Genomic DNA, 23212 nt, shown 5'->3' with positions numbered 1-23212 from the left:
AGCCTACAACTGTCTGCGTGTTATACTTGTATACTTGTGTACTTGTGTACCCTGTGCATCACACTCAAATCCACTTTGATTAATCATTTGGCTTGTGTGTATAAAGCGCCTATAAAATGCATTATTTATCAACATCAGCCAGCCATCCCTCCACCATATTTAGCCGCATACCGGCTGTCATTTGCACTGACGACGAACAGACGATGGGGTTGTTTGTATTGTTGTACGGTAGGCACTGTAAGGGGTGCGTGTGACATGTACACGCAAAATACTTTTTTTTTACAATAAGGTACATATAGAATTTGTATTAAATTCACGCCATCTCAACGTTAGCACTTTCGAAATACGCCATTTACCGACGGCAAATGGTGTAAATAACGGCAGAAGAACACTAGAGAGGTGATGAAAGCATTTTAAGGTGTACTTAAAGGTGTTGGAAGTAATTTTAGTGTGATAAAAATTCACTTAGAAAGGATAATGGGATTTTCGAAAACTTAAGCTTTCACTAATTAGTAGAGCTTTTTAAAAAGCTCACATATAATTTCACAAATTTCGAGCTGAAAGTGCTTTGGTGTATACATAACGGTACTGAGAGCAATTTTAATGTGCGAAAATTTAGTTTAAACTGTTTGCAAGCTTAAACTTTCACTAACTAGTAGAGCTTTTTAAAAAGCTCACATATAACCTCACTAATTCAACTAATTTCGAACTGAAAGTACCTTGGGTTGTTAATAACAGTAGGGAAAGCAATTTTAGTTCTGCAAAAATTACTTTAAAACATTAACGGTATATATGATGCTTAAACTTTCACTAAAAAAATTGAGCTTTTTAAAAAGCTTACATAACTTCGAGCTGAGGATACTTTAGAGTACACAGAACGGTGCTCAAAGCAACATTTTGAGTTACAAATGTCGCTTGAAGACACTTAAGGTTCTTCGGGACTCACTGTATTGCTACACTTTTTTATTTTTCACACATAACCTCAAATGTTATTTAATAAAAAATTATTTGAACGTAGCAAAAGTAACTTCAGAGCTCTCAAAATTACATAACAGTATTAGAAACGACTTCAAGAACCAACAAATCACTGAATCTTATACCTTTTTACAGAGTACTTCACAAATTACTCGAGAAACAATTTAAGATTACACATATGACTACTAGAAGAACTCTTAGCTTCAGAAGAATCACTTCAAAATATCAGTAAGAATTTTCTTTACACATAACTTCACAAATTACTCGAGAAACCCCCTCTCAGAATGCACAATCGGTTAATGAAAGATCATTTAGCAACCGAAGAATCACTTGCCGAGTCTAAAAGAGTACAACATGGTCTCAAATTTCACTTTATACAGTTTTATTTACACAGAGTCTTTAAAGAAACTCCGGTAGAATATGGATATGGCTACTGAAAGAACTATCAGCGTTGAAAGAATCACTTGTTTAGTTTAAGGGGACTCAACTTAGCCTCAAATATGATTTTCAAACGTTTTTTCGCACTGAAGCACAAAAATTACTCGAAGAAATGCTTTTTAGAATCACCCACACAGTCTAAAGGGGGTCTTAAATTTCCTTTCTATATTTTTTTACACATATCTTCAAAACTACTCGACGTAAAGCTTTTTGAAATACATAATAGGTTATGGAGAGCACTTTTAGCATTGGAAGAATCACTTGAAGAGTCATAAACTCAAAAATTACTCGCAGAAAAACATTTTAAAACACATACAAGGTTATGGAGAGCACTTTTAGTCTTCGAAGAATTACTTAAACAGTGTGATGGGGTTCAACGGGGTCTCAAATTTCACTTAAGCTCACTTTTTATAATTTTTTTACACATAACCTCAAAATTTACACCGTCAAGGACTTTGTTTTCGAACACACATTTGTTTACTGAAGAATTCCTAGCATTGAAAGAATCACTACTACAAGGTAAAGTGGTCAAAACAACCTCAACATTCACTTATCTGGTATTTCACTATTTTCTTCACCACATAACCTCACAAATTTCGTGGCGCTAACTTATTTTTATTGAATAATAATAATGTCTGATTTGACTTACCGTCCACTTTTGGTGATCACCATCTCCGTGCCGAGCTTATGAAACTTCTCCCACAAGTCTTTGCCCTCCAACGTCACCTTCGGATCGTCAACGACGCCGTCATCCTCGGGTTGTAGCGCACGCAACGGTCTCATCGCCGGATGCAATTGATGCGCCACAGCCGATGCGAGCACCACGTCCTCGGCGGTGGTGTAGGGTGTGCCCAGTGGGTGATGGGCGTGCGGATGATGGGGCGGGAAACGCAAACCAGCCGGATACAGGCCGGGATGTGGACCAGCCGGACTGCCGGCGAGCGCAGCTAACGCGGCCGCTGGAAAGTACGCCTGTTGCGGCAGGTGTGGACCCAAAGCGTGATGACCCGGTACCGGTGAGTGATGTGGATGCTGTGGCGCTGGTGGTGGCGGTTGTGCGGGATGTGCGTGCGAATGCGGCGGTGGCGGTTGACGATGCGGCGACAAATGCGGTGATGACAAATGCGATGCGGCCGGATGAGCTAGTGGCTGTTGCGACGACAAATTATTGTTGCTACTTTGAGGATCGTTGTTGTTGTTGTTGTTATTAGTTGTGGTGGGTGTATTGCGGTTGCTGTTGCTATTATTATTATTGCTGCCCGATTTGCTGCCAATGCTATTGCTGGTGTTATTATTATTATTGTTATTGCCAGGCGATAAGAGTGGCGGCTGTTGACCACCCACCGGTGAGGCTTGACCGGCGCCGCAAAGCAACTGCTGCTGCTGCTGCTGGTGATGCTGTTGCTGCAAATGCAGTTGCTGCTGTTGGTGTTGTTGCAATAGCGCTGCCGCGCTTGTGGGTGTAGTTGGTGGTGGCTGGTGCTGATGCTGATGCGTTGAATGCGGTTGTGCGGGTGATGTGGCCGCACTCAAGACGGTATTACCGCCGCCTGCTTGCAAATCACCAGCTGCCGCGGAGGCTGCTGCTGCGGTTGCGGCTGCGGCAGCTGCGGCGGCGGCAGCAGCGGCTGCGTTATTGGCCTGTGCTTGTGTGCCCGCCGTCAACAGCGACGACACGCTGAAGTCAGTGGGTCGGGAGAGTTGCAGAAATGGATGATATGCCATCCCATTTGCAAATCTGGCGAATGGATCCTCAGCAGACTGATGAAGCAACTCTTGTACGTCGTATCTCATTACATTACACTTTCCAGCAACAGCGGGGATATGCAAATAGCGCGCGTCTAACTAACTAAGCAATTTGCCAGCGGTACACACCAGATGCTACAAGTGTGTGTGTGTATGTCCAGTAAGCGGTACAACGGTAGACAGTAGCTGGTTTTTGCTGGCTTAGTAGTAAGCTTAGTGGACCGCAGTAGTTCTTAGTTGTTTCTGGATCACACGAAAATTCACTTTTATGCTTTTTTCGAGCTTTTTAAAGTATCACAAGTGCTTCTGCTGCAGCTTTTGTCGCTTTTACAAACGCTTACTTTCACTTTACTCCAGTAAACACGACTCGCTTCTTTTTTGTTGCAATTTTTTAGCGTTCCTTCCACTTTTATTTGCTTAGATCGCTTTAAATTTAGTTCTCTCAACTTTCTTCACTAGTCTTCGCAACACCCGTTATTTTAGGAATCTCATTTTTCCTGCTTTTCAGCTAAAAATCTGATGACTTCACTGAAAGCTGTTTTTGCTCTTGCTTTAAAGCTTCCGCACTAGCCTTCAAAGCTTTCACTTTACCTTTTAAAGCTTTCGATGTAGCTTTTACAGCTTCCTTTTCAGCGTTTACCTCTTTTCTTATGAAAATTTAATTTTTTTAGAGCAGTAAATACTGCCTTCTTCTATTTAAAACCGCTGATATCAAGCTCTTTGCAGCAATCAGTGTTCCAAAAGTCTCTGTCTGAAGCTTCTTGCAGCTGATTTTGTTTTAATTTGAAATTGTTATCACTTCCAAATTTGTTAGTGTGAAATTTTCAATTTTTTATTTTAATATTTAAATTTTTTTCAAAATTTTTATTTTTTAATATTATTTCATTTATTTTTTACACTTCTACTGCACTTGCCACTTGTTTTTATAATTGTCAGCTGCTGCTTTGTTATTTTTTTGTTGCTTAAATACGGCTTGCAGCACCGCTAATATTGTTTCAGAACACTTTTCAAATAGGTTTACTAGGTGAAAATAGGTTTCTTCACACTTTATTTAAATTTTCTTTAAATTATTTGTATATTTTTGCACGTCTGTTAATTTAAGACTGGCTTTACACTTATTTACACGACGCGTTTACGCTTAAATTGCACTTATCCACAAACTATTTGAGTTATGCACAAATTTACATGATTTTTGAAAATAATTTTAGAATTTTTTAAAAATATTTTTACAATTTTTTTGAAAAATATTTTTGGATTTTTTAATTGATATTAGATTTTTTTGTAATTTTTGAATTTATAATATTTTTTTATGTTTTTGTAAAATTTTGGTAGAATTTGTTGTTGTTTTTTAGAAAATTTTTCTTTGTCAATTGTTTATTTTGCACTTGACCGTTCGCACTTGCACTGAATTCACCGCGTTCGCTGCGCCCTTGTTTATTTGTTGTTTTTGTATCAATTTAACTGTAAATTGAAAGTTAAAAATTAGTAAAAATCTATTTCCAAAATATAAATCTCGCTTTTTGTACTCTCTACACGGTTTTATTTGGCTTTTTACGGCGAGCGCTGTGACATTTGACGCTTGACAGTTCCGGCGGCTTTATGCAAACGCCATTTAAGTGTCAATACGAAAGCGCTATGGTGGCGCTAAGCTACAGAAGTGCTTTGAAACTACAAAATTTTTACCAAAATCACACACACTGCTGAAGATATTGCGTCGAAAAAAATGTGTTTTAGCGGCGGCTAAACAATACGCAATATCAATTTTTGTATAAAAACGCACACGACAACTACGACGAAGACGGCGACGATGCTGAAAAGCGTACTTGCTGCTGCACACGCGGAATCGAGTAAGAATTTTTGTTTGAAAAGGCGAGTGCTAATAGCGCACACAGTTGCGCACGAAAAAACACAAAAAAAAACAATAACACTATTTTGACTTTCAAATATACACACGGGCAGCCGAGATACGCACTACACGCCGGTCGCTTGCAAACTGGAAAATACACATACTCGCCGAAGCGGCGCAACCCCCCAAAAACCAGTCTTGTATACAGCGCACGAAGCGCAGCGGCAGCGGCGAGGAGAGTGCAGAGCAGCGAGCGAGCGCGCGCTAGCAAACGTATTGGTAAGCGGCGCGCTGTACAAGTATGAGTGTGTGTGTGTGCGTACGAGCGCGCAGCTGAGCCAGCAATGAGCGAGTGGCGAGCGCGCACAGCAAACGAGCGAGTTGTGGCAGTAGTAAAAGCAAGTGAATATATTTGAGCAAAACGCTGTCGGCGTCGCGCGCTGTCGCTGCTCAAACAAGCAGCGCGCGCTACTAACAAGCAGCAGAATATTTGAAGAACTAGCATTGGCAATCAGAAACCGGAGTGTCTGCCGTTGTGTGTATTGGTCTTACTCGTCGATAATTCCAATAAGAAGCAGCGCGCTGCGACGCGTTGTTGTTGACGCCGGCAGCGCGCAGCAAAAAAGCGTTAGCGCTAACAAGACTGGTGACACCAAAGCGTCAAGCTAAAGTAATGATAAAAGAAAAAAGCAAAAAAAAAAATATAAATACAAAAACAAAAAATACAAAAATGCAGAAATATAAAAACAAAAACAAGCAGTTAGTTTGAAGGAAGAAGCAGCAGCAGCAGCAGCATGAATTTCGCACTTTCTGGCGACAACGTCGCATATTTTTTGCTACGCCGCTTTGATTGCACATCTTTCCATGTGTGTGTGCATACTTTTATTTCTCTGCGTGTGTGTGTTTGTTGTGGCCAGCCAGTGTCGTTCAACGCCCGTCGTAGCTTTATTTTTTTCGCAAGCGTGTGGGCCAGCGGAGTGGCGCAGTGTGTCGCCGCCACGTCGTAGATAGGTGGTGCTGTGCTTAGCCGCACCGTTTGTTCTTATTGTTGTTGCGCTGGGTAGTTGTTGGCGTGTTTGTGTAGGCGCGCTGATTTTGTCGCATTCGCAAGCACTGGCTGGTTGGCTTCGTGTTGGCCATTCGCCTGCATGTGTTTGTATAGTTTAGCCTGCCTATTATACGTGTGATAAATGTGAGCGCGACAGTGGGTCGTACTGTGATTTATTTTTGGTGAGAGAAAATGGAGAGCAGGGAGTAAAATAAATTAGATTTTTTAAATCAAAACTATTTTTAAATATTTTTGGGAATTTTTATAGGGAAAAATCGGTTTGGAAAATATAAGAATACTATTTTCTATGAAGTCAGTTCCTATTTTTACAGCTTCTTCGTTGTAGAGGCATATCTAGCGAATTATCCGATTCTTTGAAAGAGCTTGTTTTTTTTTCGTTTGAAAAAGTATTTTTCATAAAAGTTTTATGTTCTAAATATTTTTTATCTTTGATTTCCATACTATGTACATGTGATTTTGTGATTGTGATTATCTGAGGTTTTTAAAAGGGGTAGATGAGATTTTGACGCATAAAAAATCTAGGAAGCTTTTGAAGGAAGTTCGAATACCTAAAATAAGCTTAAGAAACTTTTTCAATTACCGTAGAAACACAATTAGTAGCCTTCTACTTGCAATTTGTGTTAAAAATATCTTGATATGAGACTCATAGATCAAATCAAAAGCTTACTAATGAGAAATAATAATTCCTTCTTCACATAAAGTATCTTCAAAACTGTTAATACTACAGCTGGTAGTCACAATGTTTAACTTAGACAAAAGAACTGCGTATTTAAAGTCTATAAATCACTTCGAATTCCAAAATTATTTTCTTTTCAACCTTTTACGCCTCAGTAAGTTGTTTAATACTAGATGAGACCACCTTAATGCAGCTTAATTGAAAATAGAGCATCATTAGGCTCTACGAGAATTCCTTATAGGGGTTTGCATAACCATTCTACTTTGTAGTGTGAAGAAAAAATTTCTAAACGACCCTAAGGAACTGAACTTGTCTCTTAATTCAGTGTTTGAAAGCCTTTTGAGGTGTTGAATGGAGAGAAGAGTAGCAAGAAGCAGTTATTTGCGGTTATAGTAAAAAATGTTCCTATATTTCTTCGAATCATTCGCTCAGAAAAGCTTTTTTTTATCGCGTAAAGAATGTGTGATTCACATACGAGTTCATTTTCTCATATCAGAAATCACGGAAAAGTATTTTTAAGGCTTACTAAATTCCTGCTTTGGTACTTTTGTGTGACTATTTTTACATTTTAATAAGAAGAAAAGACTTTGTACTGGAGTTAAGTAGCTAAACATATTTTAATTTGTTGTTCGGAATTTGGAGTAGAACTTTTTTACTAGTTTACGAACTAGAATGCTGTCTAATATGAGTCTTCTGAGCTTCAAAATGCATTCACAAGCCACATTATAGTCAAGAAAAGACTGAGACGAGCTTTTATCGCCTAATAGTTGGAGAAAAACTTTTGTTTTACTAGTTTAAGGACTTAAAAGTGAGTTCATATGAGTTTCTATGAGTCAAGGCTTCAAAAAGCATTCACAAGAGATTTATAATTTGATTAAATCGATGTTTGAAGGAATATAATATTACCTTATATCATATTTAATTTCAATTCTAAAGTTCTGAAAATAGCTTTAATCAGAAGTTTACAATTTTTCAAAAGATGTAAATATTGTGAGCTTTTTTGAGTCTAAAAAAAGACGGATATGAGCTTTTTCGATGGCTAAAGATTACTACTACTATTTATTTACTACGGCTTCTTAAACGATTAAGATTAAGAAGTCATTGAATGTGATTTAATATGAAATCTATAATTGATTGTACTGCTCTCTTATCAAAATTCAATACTTCTTTAAGCTACAAAAGTCAACTTAAGGTATTTTATAGTATCAAAAAAAAAAAAAACGGATATGAGCTTTGTCGAAGGTTAATGACGGAATTTACGAATTTTAATGAGATTTTTGTTCTCGCTTAGCGATTTTTATCTTAATTTTAATATTTATTTTTGTAGTTTATGGTCTAAAGAGTTTCAAAATTGCATATAAAATATTTTTTTAAATCTTTAAATAGTTTTTTAATGGTAAGGAATGGTCTATAAGTATGCATAAAAGTACAATTATTTCAAAAATATTTTCGAAAATGATATTCGAAGGATTTTGTTTGAAGATAAAGCCATCTTTTTTGGTTTATTTCATTAAAATTTATTTCAAACCTTCGAACTCTGCGCTATCTATTTCCTAAATTATTTCCGAAATCACAATTCCAATCAAATATCAGCCCAAAAAGCTCCACTGTCGCCCCAACATCATGTGAAAGACACCAAAGCAAACGAAAGCGACACACACGCACACGCTCGCACTCACTTAAGTGGCAGGCAGGCGACCAAGGCGAGTTATCTCTCGAGCAGCGTGTGTGAAAGTGTTGACTGTGGCAACGATGTTGATGATGAGCACGACGACGACGACGACGACGACCGCAACACAACGTCGAGAACGACATTTGGGGCCGTGTTAAGAGTTCAAATTCGGCGCCGTCGCGCAAAGATGGCGCGTCGTGGAGTGTGAAAAAAAGAGACAACACTATGGTGTTAAGTGCAGGTGACAAAAATAAAATGCAACAACAACAACAGCCACAGCAAACTTGAAGATGAACAAAGCAAATACATGGCATGCAACAACAAGAACAACAAGTTGAATGAAACCTGACTTGCTGCTGGCCAAAAAGCGAAAATGGCAAAAGAGAAGCAGAAAAACTTTATTTGCTGCTTGTTGTTGGCCCAAGAATGGTGATGGCGTTGTAAAAGAGCAAGCAGTCGAGTCAAGCAGCAAGCAGGCAGGCAGACAGGCAAGTAGTTTAAGCAGCGCAAGGGTCCTAGCGGTCGGTTGGTCAAATTGTTTGTTGTTGTTATTATTGTTGTGGTTGTTGTTGCAAGTGTGTGTAGCGGCAGCATGAAGAAGGTGTCTGCATGATAGTGTGTTTGTATATACATATGTACATATGAAAGATAGACGATGGCGTCGAGCCGTTGGCGAGTGAGTGTTCGCGATATGTGACGCAGATAAAATAAATTAAATACAATAATAAGGCGATGATAATGAAGTCGTGGCAGCAGCGCTAAGGAATTAGCAAAATGCGTACGTACATTTGTATGTATATGTGCGTTTCTGTGTGGCGATTTTAAAGTGTGGCATGTAATGAAAGGAAATGCTATGTTGAATTGTATGTGGAAAGCAAAGTGCTGACATGCATTGGTAGGAAATAAAATGTGATAATTGAAATTGTAACGAAATAAATGAATGGCAGTAACACTGATTTGACATTGCGAGTGACATTTTTTGATGATGGAAAACATATTAACAAACGCTAACACAGCTGGGATGTGAGGTAAAAGTGATTTCAGGCACGGTAGAGGCACTCATTTGTGATTGAAAAGGTTATAAGAAGCATGGCAGGTGTAAAGAGACCCAAATTACTTTTAAAACACTTAGTTCATCTGGCATTTTTTGAGATCTGTTTTGATTGTAACAGATTTACATTTTGCAAAATACTAGAAAAATATTATTAAAGGACACATGAAAGCTTCATAACGGAGTTTTATTATAGATCCTACTCAAAAATGATACTAGAGACCACTTTAGAGTCCGGGTACTTATTTCTCATGCCTGATATGACACTATCGCATCCAAAAATGAAAAATTGTAAAGCTTTTGACGCTTCTCTTAAAGCTAAGCTGTACTCCAGCACTCTTAAATACTGGTAAATAAGCCCAAATAAATATAAAGATCTTGCTTTACTACAGGAGAAAGCTTCAGTTCTCAAAAAACTGGGTGCAGGCCACTGGAGTGCCTAATTTCAATTCTCAGACATGTCTTCCACCCCAGACATATACTTAAAAATGATCTCATATTTTTTATACTGTTACAACAATAAGGAAACGATTTGTATAACTTTGAAATCTGTCCAAGCGAGATTTATCACCACAGCAATGTTCTTCAAAACCAATTTGAAGTTGTTTTATGCTGTTACAACAACAGAAAATCAATCGAAAGAGCCGATCTAATGGATTTTATGCTGTTACAACAACAAAAAAAAATGATTTGTAGCAGGCTAAGAACAGTTTTGGCAGTGTTCATCACGGCAGTAGCCTTCTTGAAACCCAATTTGAAGTTGTTTTATGCTGTTACAACAACAAAAAATCAGTTGTACGAAAACTAGGATCTGCGCCGCCACTATTTTCAACTCCCCAGAGTACATTGGAACTATTTGTGGAATACGTTATGCTGTTACAACAACAATTTCTCTTATCGAAGAAGGATTTTCATTAACAATATGAATATTTGTTTATTCCAATGCAGTCAATTTGTTGAATATAGCATCCGTTGGAGTAAAAAACTCCAGAAGTAGCATTTTATGGATACTTAGACTTAGTCTTACTGATTTTCGAAACCAAAAAATTAAAAAATATAATATAAAACGGAAGGATTGAGCAATAAATAGGCAATGCGACGTATAAAAGATAATTAAAAGCTGTTTAGAGTTTCTGGAAATCTCAAAAGTCATCCCAACTTGGGCAATTTATCCGATGTGAAATTCGAAGAGCTTGAATTCTCAAGTAATGAAAGTAATAATTTAAGTCTTATATAATCGAAATTTATTACTTTGGCACATCTTGAGAGATCTGTAACATTAAAGATTTCTTCAAAGAGCAGTACCAAAGTAATTTTTAAACCATGATAAACTCTATGAAACACCAAATGATGGAAAGAGGAATTTAAAAGCCTGTGAATATCTTAAATGTTCGCGAGCTGAGACCCTCTGCAGCTAGTGCTTCTTAAATTTTGTATAATAATAATTGTATTATTATTTTTCATTTAATAAATAAATAAAATCTTAAATGTTGTTGGAAATGCACGAACTGGTGGATATTAAATTTTTTATCAAACAAAAATCATAAAAAATTTTAAATATTTTTTTTTTTTAAGTATGAATTAAATAAGCTGCGTATAAATGTTAAAATAAGCCAGGGAGTATCATGGGTCTCTAACAAATACTTGGATATTTTAGTATTTGCCACCTAATTATGGTTAGCTGACAGAGCGGTGCTCTTTCTCTATTTGAATTCGTAAAGTGTTTGTTTCAAAGTATTTTTTGATTAGAAGAACCGTTAGGATACAATTTTTTCAATATATCTCAACCTACTGAGCATAATTACTCTGCTTACTTTAAGTATCAACGTATATTCAGATAAATTAAGGTTCCATTTCATTTATTTTCAGCTTTAATATTTGATTTTCCATACATATTTTGCTTCTAGAAAACAATTTCGAACTATTTTTAGTTTAATTCAATAGATTTCTCTTGAATTATCAATACCATATAATTTTTAGTTCTGCCTTTTTATGTATTTTTTTAACAAAATTTATATAATTTATTTTCAAAGTCAAACTAAAACCTCTTAGCTAACAACGCTGAAAAATTCACACAAATCGCTTGAAAACTGACGAAGTTCTGGCGATTTTTGTAAAATTGCGCCTGCTGAATAGGCTACTTTTTTACGTTTTTCTGTAGAAAAAACTTTAATTTCTTGATTTCTAAAATGAAATTTGTAACATTTCCGTCGCTTAAACACATTTGCTGCCGCCACACGCCGACTTAAGCGGTTTAACAGCAACACCGTTAACGAAAAAGAGGAGGAGATTGCAACCAAGTAAAGAAGCGAAGAAGCGCAAAAGCCAGTTTGGCAATGGCGTAGATACATACATATATGTGAGTATATATGTATCAGTATGTGTGCATAGAAGAACAAATAAACAAGACACACAACGCTGCCAACGCCAAAAACGGGTGACAAATTCTCACACGTTGCCGTTGACAAACGATAAAGGCAGCGCAGCAGCGGAGGTGGCAGCGACGGCAGCGACGTCGCCACTGAGTAAGCAGCGCGCATGTGACAGTGAGAGCGGTGCTGCGGATTAGAAGCAAGACCTCAAATGGCTGTGTGTGTGTGTGTTGGCAATGGCGACAAATGCTAAGCGCGCAAGTGAGAAAAAAATAAGAAAAAGTCGCCGCCTTTTGCCGAGTGTGAAGAAGAAGAAGACGGCGATGATGACAAAATCCGTATTTTTTGTTTTGCTTTGCGCTTGACTTTTGTTTAGCAGCCAGCAAAAGGTACTGCTGCCAACGGTAAAGGCGTGAAAATGGGCGCATAAGAAAGAGATGACAAGAATGACCGGAGCCAGAAAGGTAAGGCGTTTGTGGATGAGGAAGTTGGTTGGCGCTCGGTGTGCGGTGTGTGTGTGGAGCAAACAAATGCTGGTGACAACTTCTCTAATAAAGCACAAGCAACAACAACAAGACAGAGCAGCGCAATTTGAGCGAAGAAGATGCGCAATACTGGCTGTTGTTGTTGTTGGAAAGACCAAGTGACAAGCAAACAGATTATCCATTAGATAGCAACAACTACAAAAACAATTGTCAAGCTAAACGCGTCGTAAGCACACCCACAACTGGCACACAGCAAGCAACAGCATATTACGTCGGACAGTGGAGAGCGCCGCTCACTAAACCATATTGAGCGCGTTCTGGTGTTGTTGTTGCTGTTGTTATTGCTTTCATTGTTTTCATTTGTTGTCAATGGTGCTGTGTCGCCAGCGTGTTGGTGACATTAACACCAGCAAATGTGCAAATATAAAAACACACACACACGCTCACATACAAGCGCGCTCCAGCTCCAGCTTTTGCTTTTGGTGACGCGTCTGCGCGGCTGAGAGTGCGAATGAATGCGACGAAGGCGGCGCCGTTTCCGATGACAAAGCGCGCAAACACACGCACGCACTCATACCCACTCAACACAAGAAGTGACAAAGTTAGACAACAACAACAACAATTACAATACCGAGAACAACAACAAAAACTAGTTTGACAACAACAACAACAAAAATATGCGCTGAGTATAATTTGTCACCAAATCGAAGCAGAAACAACAACAATAACATATATTACAACAACAACAATTGATTTGTTATTGTTGTTATTTTTTTTGTTCCATACAACAACTATCACCCAAGTCTTCTTACTCGGTGGTCAACATGTCGTCAGGCAGCGAGCGCGTTAGTGCGAGAGAGCTAGAGAGAGAGATAGCTGAAGTGCTCGCATACAGTTGTTGTACTGGTGTGTTTGTGTGCGAACGAGCCAATAGGCGGCCCCTGAGTACCCTCATACACACGATGAACGCCCAGCGTTAAGCGGAAAAGAATAAGTAGAAGATGCGCTAAGGTGACAGATTGTTAGTTACTTGTTTGCTTACGTAGTTGCTGTTGTTGTTGTTAGTGGTGGTGGTGGTTGTTGCACTTGTGTGAGTACGCTGATTAGAGCGACAGCGCTTAGGTGCAGTTAAGCGGCAGCTGTGGCGCTTTGTGAGGAGCTAAGGCGCGCTTAGAGCACGAAAGGTGGAGGAAGAAGCAGAAAATTAGAGGAAAAAATTAGAAATTAAAATTATTACAATTTTTAACAACAACAACAATTTGAAAGATTTAAGCTGAAAAATACAACAAAAAACATAAAAATTCTAAGCAAGCGCGCTGTTGTTGTTGTTACTACTTTGTCAATATTGTTGTTGTATTCTTTCCTTTTTAATTTTTTTTTTCAACTTTCAACGCCACCACTAAGGACCAGCGCACTCACTTCACACCACACTACCCAACCAACTAAGAGCGCGAACTGTAAATAAATCAACGAGTTGCGACCGAAAACTAACGAGTAAGCGTCTCTAATGCCAATAAGAACGCCAGCTGCGCAGCTGACGTCAACAGCGCTGTCGGTAAGCGAGCGCACCGCCGCGTGACAACTTTAACCACAAACGCGCGCACACACACATACGCAACGCCAAGCGACACTTGTGGGCAGCGCGTCGACGCTGCTGACGTGCCAAAAACAACACCTAGCAGACGCGCGCGTTCACCTCACCGCCGTATGATGGCGTATTTTGTTTGCTTATGGGCGGACGTATTAACGCGCTTAACGCGCCTCACTACGCGACTACTCACACCAACAACGCAAAGAACACCAACAACAAATACGGGTGCGCGCTCTCACACTCGTTTAACAGCGCGTTCACCCGCATTGGTGTAAAAGTGACGAAACGCTAGACGCGCGGCACGGCACAGGTGATGGTGAGAAAGAGCGAGCCAGTGTGACGAGGCGCTGTAGTTGGAGCGCACACAGTTTATACTGGCGCGTAGGTGAGGGTGAGCACACTGTGCGCGTTGTTGTTGTTGTTCAGAGAGAGCGCGCGGTGTGAAAAAATGGTTGGCTTTGCTTGTTGCTACGCTTGCTGTTGTCATTGTTGTTGTTGTGTATTTGGTTTGGTTAGTTGGTTGGTTGTTTGGTGACGATGAGCGCGTCGCCGTCAACAGCTACGGCGACAACAAAAACCAAATATAACAAAAACAACAACGCGAGTAGTGAGTAGTAAGTGCCAAGTGTTGTGTTGGCTTTGCGGATGGTCAGACGTGCTAAGCGGATGACTTTTGTGCGCGGTAGGGCGGTGCTACACTTAGTATTTTGTTGCTGCGCTCATATGTAGCATGCGTTTTAGGGGTGGGGTGTAGCAGTTTCAAAGAGAAATACATACATACATACATACGTATATGGGTAGTTTGTTGAAATGTTTGTTGTTGGCAGCGTGACAAACCGAGGCGCAACAAAACTTGGCTTAAATACGTTTTTGGCTGCGCGTGCATACAAATACGTGTGTGTGTGTGTGTGTGTATTAGCTTGTGGGTCTGTAGGTATGTGTCGCTGTCGTCTGCGTGTGACAGCGTCGGGTATTAAGAGTTTTAGATTTAAGGAATGTGTAAGAAATTCTATGTAATGAAGTGAGTTGGAATGGAATGAAATTCGCAATTGATGCGCAGCAAATGGAATTCTTTAAAATGCAACAACAATAAGCCATTGATTTGCAAAAATTAAATAAATTATAAAGAAAATAAAATGCAATAAATACAACTACAAATACCTACAGATATAAGGTAAAACTACTACTACTACTACTGATAAACTACTAAAATCAACCGAAATTGAAAAAAATCATAAAATTAACGAAAAAAATTATAAATTAGAAAAAAAATCGAAACCTAAAATAAATGGAGTTGTTGTGAGGTTAAAATCATAACAATTATAAAAAAATAATCAAAATCAGTCAATAACAAAAAAATAAAATTAAATAAAATAAATTAAAATTAACTGATGAAATTGAATTAAATTAAATTTTTAAATTAATTATCTTTAAATTTATTAATAAAAAATTAATGAAATTAAGTATAAATAAAAATAATATATGACTAAATAATATAGAAAAAATTAATAAAAATTTGAATTCACGAAAAAATCCTAATTCATTTTTTTATATTATATTATAAAATATAAAAATAAATGTAAAATAAAATTGTATTCCCGAAAATTATAAATAATAATTAAATAAATTATATAATTTAAAAAATATAAAAACAAATAATATAAAAAAATGAAATCAAATCAAATGTATTATTAAAAAATAATTCGAAATAAAATTGGTATATGACTAATGATACAGAACATCTTAATTTAAAAAATTATGAATTTTTAATATAAAAAAAAAAAATATAAAAAATAGAATTTATAAAAAATGAAATATATAGGATAAAGTAGGCAAATATGGACCATGTGTGTAATATGCATCACCCAGTTATTTTGAATTCAAGTTGTTAATATTGTCGTTTGATTTCTTCGCCGAGTGCAAGTGCGGATACTCGCGCAGAAGTGATTTTTGTAAAATCACGTTTGCTGATAATTATTTGTGCGTAATGGGAATTTTAAGTTTGTATTTCAAATTTATTGTGCAATGATTTAACAAATAATGAATAATTTAACAAACAACGCGTGTTTAATAACTACTCTTTGCTAATTTTTAATGATTAGAGTTTAATAAATATAGTTCAGATTGGAATTAAACTAAGTTATATCCCCAGCACTTGTTAAGTGTAAGATGGACTACCACGGTAGGGGCTAATATGGACTATGGAAATTAAGTACTTAGCCTATCAACTGGCTGAAAATAATATTATGCACCCATTCGATGGGTTTATTTTTAAAGATGAACCCAAATTTGGAGTTCCAAAATGTTATGTGAATACTTTTTTGATAACCTTGAAAAGGAAATGGACCATTTTAGTTATTTAGCCAATAATGTTTTTAACGTTGACGAAACAACGAAAGGAAGGCTAAAAGGCAGATTGCGAGCCCTACAACTACCTGGTGCATATAACTCTCCAATCTTTTTTTTTTAATCTTTCTGGGTATTTTTATGTATTTTCAGTTTATAATATATTTCGCGTTTGGAGTTATCGTTTCACAAAAAATAACTAAAAACTAAAAATTAAAGTGGTCCATATTTGCCAACTTTACAATAAATCATATTTATTAAAAAATGATATTATTTCAGAAAAATGCAAAAAAAATTGATTAATTTAATTAAATTATTAAAAAAAATAAAAGATGATTAATCTTTATAAAATTGAATGTAAATAAAAATAAAAATAATTCACATATGCCTTATGGTAAAAAAATTAATTTACTGAAAAAATAATTTAATTATATAACACCAAATTAAATTTATAAAAACAAAATAAAAGTAAAAATCTCAAAAAACAAAATAAATATATCTACATAAATAATATATTATAAACAAATGTAATACTTGTATAAAATTAAATATCTATTAATATAATACTTAGTTTCATCAATAAATATTGAAAATAAAGTAATTAAAATTTAATAAAAATAAATAAATAAATTTAAAGTATACATATATTAACCAAAAAATACATATATAAAAAATGAATTTAATGAGTGATATTAAAAAAGTAAAGCTATGACCCACATTATATAATTGAAAAAAGTGTGTTAGTTCTGTCAAAGTACACTTTGCTTGAATACTATAACGTCTAACCACAAAAATTTACCATACCAAGTACAGCTGAAGCGCTCTAGCTGTCTTATGCCGCTTCTAAAGGAATATTAGCTCTTTATAAGTACATATAAATATGCTGAGAGGTTAAATATTGGTGAACAGATGAAAAATCATTTGGAAAAAACTATTATAAAGCAGTTAAGAAAAGTTACAACCTTTAAACACACGATTAGTAATCCTATTACATCGCAATATTTACTGGCAGCGCTCACAAGAAATCATAAAATGCTATAAAATTGATTCAAAATGCTACAGAACTCCGCCCAATGCGATTAGTTCAGTATTAGCATCTACTTAAATTCACTTATTTAACTTACATTACTTGAAAGTTGGGTTTTTTTATGGAACTAAAAATGGAGAAGTCTCTTTTGTACGCTAAAAAGGCACACTTTTGTTATAAAAAAATTAATTTTTCATTCTTAGCCATGCAATTATGGTTCAGAACACTGTCGTTCTCTTTAAAACACCTTACCTACGAAGCTATTTATGTTTATATATACGAGTATATAGAATCACAAACTCTTTCCATCACCTTCGTGCTATTATTTACACCTGCTACTGCATTTGGTCATTACTCTGGTACAACAGAAACAATAACAACAACAACATTATCACCATCATCAACAAAAATAGTGTGATGATTTAAACAGTTCGTCGTAAAGTCGAGCAAATGAAGTTGGCGAGTGGTGACGGCAGTCATTGAAAATGCAAGCAATGACATGCAAGCGGCAGCGATGCTGAGCGTTACTGATGCAGAGCAGTTGCAGGTGAGGCAAATGAGGTTGGTAAACACCATAGAGTGCGACAGATAAATAAAATGACAGACATTAATACGGTGGGGCATGTAGGTATACATATATGTATATGTACATATGTATGTATATATGTATGTATGCTTGTGTTATGGTAAGAGAGGTGGTTTAAGTGGAGAGTTTGAAGTAGAAGCTTGCAGTTTGCTGTTGCAGCAGTATTTACGCATGCTTTTATAATTATTTGTTGATGTTTATTTACACTTTTACCTACGTTTATAAAGGGTGATTTTTTAAGAGCTTGATAACTTTTTAAAAAAAAAAAACGCATAAAAAATGCATAAAATCTCATCGGTTCTTTATTTGAAACGTTAGATTGGTTCATGACATTTACTTTTTGAAGATAATTTCATTTAAATGTTGACCGCGGCTGCGTCTTAGGTGGTCCATTCGGAAAGTCCAATTTTGGGCAACTTTTTCGAGCATTTCGGCCGGAATAGCCCGAATTTCTTCGGAAATGTTGTCTTCCAAAGCTGGAATAGTTGCTGGCTTATTTCTGTAGACTTTAGACTTGACGTAGCCCCACAAAAAATAGTCTAAAGGCGTTAAATCGCATGATCTTGGTGGCCAACTTACGGGTGCATTTCTTGAGATGAATTGTTCTCCGAAGTTTTCCCTCAAAATGGCCATAGAATCGCGAGCTGTGTGGCATGTAGCGCCATCTTGTTGAAACCACATGTCAACCAAGTTCAGTTCTTCCATTTTTGGCAACAAAAAGTTTGTTAGCATCGAACGATAGCGATCGCCATTCACCGTAACGTTGCGTCCAACAGCATCTTTGAAAAAATACGGTCCAATGATTCCACCAGCGTACAAACCACACCAAACAGTGCATTTTTCGGGATGCATGGGCAGTTCTTGAACGGCTTCTGGTTGCTCTTCACCCCAAATGCGGCAATTTTGCTTATTTACGTAGCCATTCAACCAGAAATGAGCCTCATCGCATCTCATCTCATCTCATCGAACACATTTCGAACCGAACACTGATTTTGGTAATAAAATTCAATGATTTGCAAGCGTTGCTCGTTAGTAAGTCTATTCATGATGAAATGTCAAAGCATACTGAGCATCTTTCTCTTTGACACCATGTCTGAAATCCCACGTGATCTGTCAAATACTAATGCATGAAAATCCTAACCTCAAAAAAATCACCCGTTACCTGATCCATATAATCTTCCAATCTTTTTTTTAATCTTTCTGGGTATTTTTATGTATTTTCAGTTTATAATATATTTCGCGTTTGGAGTTATCGTTTCACAAAAAATAACTAAAAACTAAAAATTAAAGTGGTCCATATTTGCCAACTTTACAATAAATCATATTTATTAAAAAATGATATTATTTCAGAAAAATGCAAAAAAATTGATTAATTTAATTAAATTATTAAAAAAAATAAAAGATGATTAATCTTTATAAAATTGAATGTAAATAAAAATAAAAATAATTCACATATGCCTTATGGTAAAAAAATTAATTTACTGAAAAAATAATTTAATTATATAACACCAAATTAAATTTATAAAAACAAAATAAAAGTAAAAATCTCAAAAAACAAAATAAATATATCTACATAAATAATATATTATAAACAAATGTAATACTTGTATAAAATTAAATATCTATTAATATAATACTTAGTTTCATCAATAAATATTGAAAATAAAGTAATTAAAATTTAATAAAAATAAATAAATAAATTTAAAGTATACATATATTAACCAAAAAATACATATATAAAAAATGAATTTAATGAGTAATATTAAAAAAGTAAAGCTATGACCCACATTATATCATTGAAAAAAGTGTGTTTGTTCTGTCAAAGTACACTTTGCTTGAATACTATAACGTCTAACCACAAAAATTTACCATACCAAGTACAGCTGAAGCGCTCTAGCTGTCTTATGCCGTTTCTAAAGGAATATTAGCTCTTTATAAGTACATATAAATATGCTGAGAGGTTAAATATTGGTGAACAGATGAGAAATCATCAAAAATCAAAATCAAAAAATATTATAAAGCAGTTAAAAAAAGTTGCAACCTTCAAACACAAGATTAGTAATCCTATTACATCGCAATATTTACTAGCAGCGCTCACAAGAGATCATAAAATACTATAAAATTGATTCAAAATGCTACAGAACTCCGCCCAATGCGATTAGTTCAGTATTAGCATCTACTTAAATTCACTTATTTAACTTACATTACTTGAAAGTTGGGGTTTTTTATGGAACTAAAAATGGAGAAGTCTCTTTTGTACGCTAAAAAGGCACACTTTTGTTATAAAAAATTAAATTTTTCATTCTTAGTCATGCAATTATGGTTCAGAACACTGTCGTTCTCTTTAAAACACCTTACCTACGAAGCTATTTATGTTTATATATACGAGTATATAGAATCACAAACTCTTTCCATCACCTTCGTGCTATTATTTACACCTGCTATTGCATTTGGTCATTACTCTGGTACAACAAAAACAATAACAACAACAACATTATCACCATCATCAACAAAAATAGTGTGATGATTTAAACAGTTCGTCGTAAAGTCGAGCAAATGAAGTTGGCGAGTGACGGTAGCCATTGAAAATGCAAGCAATGACATGCAAGCAGCAGCGATGCTGAGCGTTACTGATGCAGAGCAGTTGCAGGTGAGGCAAATGAGGTTGGTAAACACCATAGAGTGCGACAGATAAATAAAATGACAGACATTAATACGGTGGGGCATGTGGTTATATATGTATATGTACATATGTATATATATGATGGAGGATGTAAGCTAACGGGGTACATGCAAAAGCTTGCAGTTTGCTGTTGCAGCAGTATTTACGCATGCTTTTATAATTATTTGTTGTTGTTTATTTACACTTTTACCTACGTTTATATATGTATACTTTTATATGTATATAGTCATATGTATGTATATTTGTATGTTTGTATATGCCAGTATGAGACCTGTTGGCACGTTACGCTGTCGTGCTGTATTGACTGCGGCATTGTTTACACAACAACAACAATTGCAAAAACTATGATGATAATTATAATAACAACAACAACTACAATTGCATTTAAAGTCAATTTATATGCGCACACTTTAACTGGTGCATGCGAAAGTGCTGAATTACTGATATCCATATATAGATATATACATAGCATACTAAATATATATGTACATAGTCACAAGTACATAAATATGTATATTTATAGATAATTCAATGAATGCTTGTTGCACATGTAAATAATTAAGTACTGAAGCTTAAAGCTTTAAGCTCATGTGGAAGGATTAGTTCGTATTTTACTATTTTCGGACCAATCTTTAGTATTACCAGAAAAAAATTATTTTTTTTTTTTTCGAGAATATAAGCAGAATTGACTCATATATTGAGTTTATAAATAGTAAGTGGTCCATTTTGAATTCTTTTCGGTCCAGTTAGGTAGTTAGAACATCACCAATAGAGTTCTTTCGATCATATTATCATTGAATGGTAGCTAGCTAGCGAGTACTGGAGGGTATACTATGGATAAAATTAAACTTGTTTGATCAAAAAAGTATTTTAAACCAAAATTTTGCTTGAAACAAAAAACTAATCGAAATTCAAATTTAGCAAAATTGAAGGAGTAGAAGGCTAGTGCCAAAATAGTGCCTATAAAATGATTTTTTATAATAAATTTTGATAAAGTATTCGTCGAAGTCAAAAAATTTCGTAAAAATCACTTTAACAGCTATATCGAAGTGAACTAGTCCGATTTCAGTTGAAGACTAATTATTTTTCTTTGGTTTAAATGATTTATTTAGTGATTCATTTACTGAAAAAATATATTAAAATGCAATAAAATTCGCTTTTCCATAAACTAAAGTCGGACTAGTTCATGACTAGTCCAGGGTCACTATAGAATTTACACGAAACTCATGAAAAAACTGTCTGTTAATGATTGTCCTATCAATTAAGCAAACAAGCTATGAGTTTTCACTTAAAAATTTTTAATTTTCCACGTCCGCTGAGAAGGACTAGACCGAAACTAGTACAGAACTAGTCTTGATATGGCCAGATTCCATTAGTTTTCACTTTAAATTTTCGTTTTAAGCCCAATAGTCCATTATTTCTCCCATAAAATTCCACCAAATCGGACTAGTCCGTAACTAGTACTGAAAGTGTTTCTAGAGTATACAAAATTAATAAAAGCGATGTATTTCTTATGAGAAAACTATAATTAACATAATTTTGAACGCATTACATACGGGAAAGTTCGCTACTATTCACCTTATCATTATCTAATCCGTATGATTGCTTGAAATTGTATCTCCCTGACTTGCGCCACTTTCCTACATATCGAAAAGTTAGACAACTCAATTCTGGGTTACTACTTAGTGAAGTAAATAACACACTCGCTGCTGGTGAACGCTGCTAAGCACAGTTATTTTGAGATGTGGAAGTTTAGAATATGTAGCTACAGATCACATTTGGAAACGACTGTGGTTGGTATGCCTTCCAAAAAGTGAAATGCAAATTTATACTCCCCTTTATTTTTTTATTTTTATATTTGAATTAATTAATTTTTTTCAACAAGTTATCATAAATTCATAAACTTCACGCGCACTAAAAAATAACCACAGTTTCCACAAAAAAGTTGCACAAAATGAATTTGCCTGAAACTTTTGCGCACCTTGACTTCCGCTGCCACCGCCAATATTGCCGCAGCCAGTTATTGACTGTATTGCTGCCATTACAAGTACAACAAACACTTGTTTTTGTTGGCATTGCGTATTTTACGGTATTTATGTGTTGCATAACTTTCACGTGGCTATTTTGCCGAATAACATACACTTCTGTATATAGTAGAGCTATATATGTATATTACATAATACTAACAACAAATTGCAGACAGCATGCCAGACAGTTAGGCCAGACTATGGCATACGCACTCAGTTGAATGATTTAAAAAAATGCGTAAGCTTTCAATAACCTTATTTGACCTTCAAAATTTAAATGCATTAATATTTCAGTGTGTGTGTGTACATGTTGGCATTTAGTCGAAATTTCAGACACAGTATTACATAACCAGCAATTCAATTGAACGCAAGTATTTAAATACAAAGTAACATGTAAAATGGAATTGAAATAAATAAAAGCAGTAAATAGAAGAATTAAAAGTATAAATGATAGTAGAGAAATGCAATTTTGCAATTATAAGCTTATACAAAGTCTGAATTTCAACTCCGAATTTTTCGGAGTAATTCATTTTACATAATTTAAGTTTTTTGATTACATTTTGACAGTGATAAAACATATTCTGCACTTATTTTATTCAAATAACTTACTCCGAAAAATTTT

The 23212-nt window shown here is 35.5% G+C and overlaps 1 protein-coding gene across 4 annotated transcripts in view; it reads right to left on the bottom strand.

Moving 5' to 3' along the window:
* Positions 1 to 23212, bottom strand: part of LOC105218490 (optomotor-blind protein) — a 243750-nt gene that overhangs the window by 196366 nt on the left and 24172 nt on the right. Inside the window, exons 1-2 of one of the 4 annotated variants that reach the window (XM_054232392.1) lie at positions 4843 to 5164; positions 2063 to 4620 (exon numbers count right to left, since the gene is read on the bottom strand). In XM_054232392.1, the coding sequence (XP_054088367.1) occupies positions 2063 to 3207 (1145 nt within the window). In that variant the 5' untranslated portion in view covers positions 3208 to 4620; positions 4843 to 5164. Of the gene's footprint in view, positions 1 to 2062; positions 5166 to 23212 lie in introns of those variants that run through there. The other 3 variants (XM_054232391.1, XM_054232394.1, XM_054232393.1) reach the window with 3 other exon arrangements.

This window comes from Zeugodacus cucurbitae, chromosome 5, assembly GCF_028554725.1.
Source record: "Zeugodacus cucurbitae isolate PBARC_wt_2022May chromosome 5, idZeuCucr1.2, whole genome shotgun sequence".
Taxonomy (NCBI): domain Eukaryota; kingdom Metazoa; phylum Arthropoda; class Insecta; order Diptera; family Tephritidae; genus Zeugodacus; species Zeugodacus cucurbitae.
This window is presented reverse-complemented; position numbering and strand designations above follow the sequence as displayed.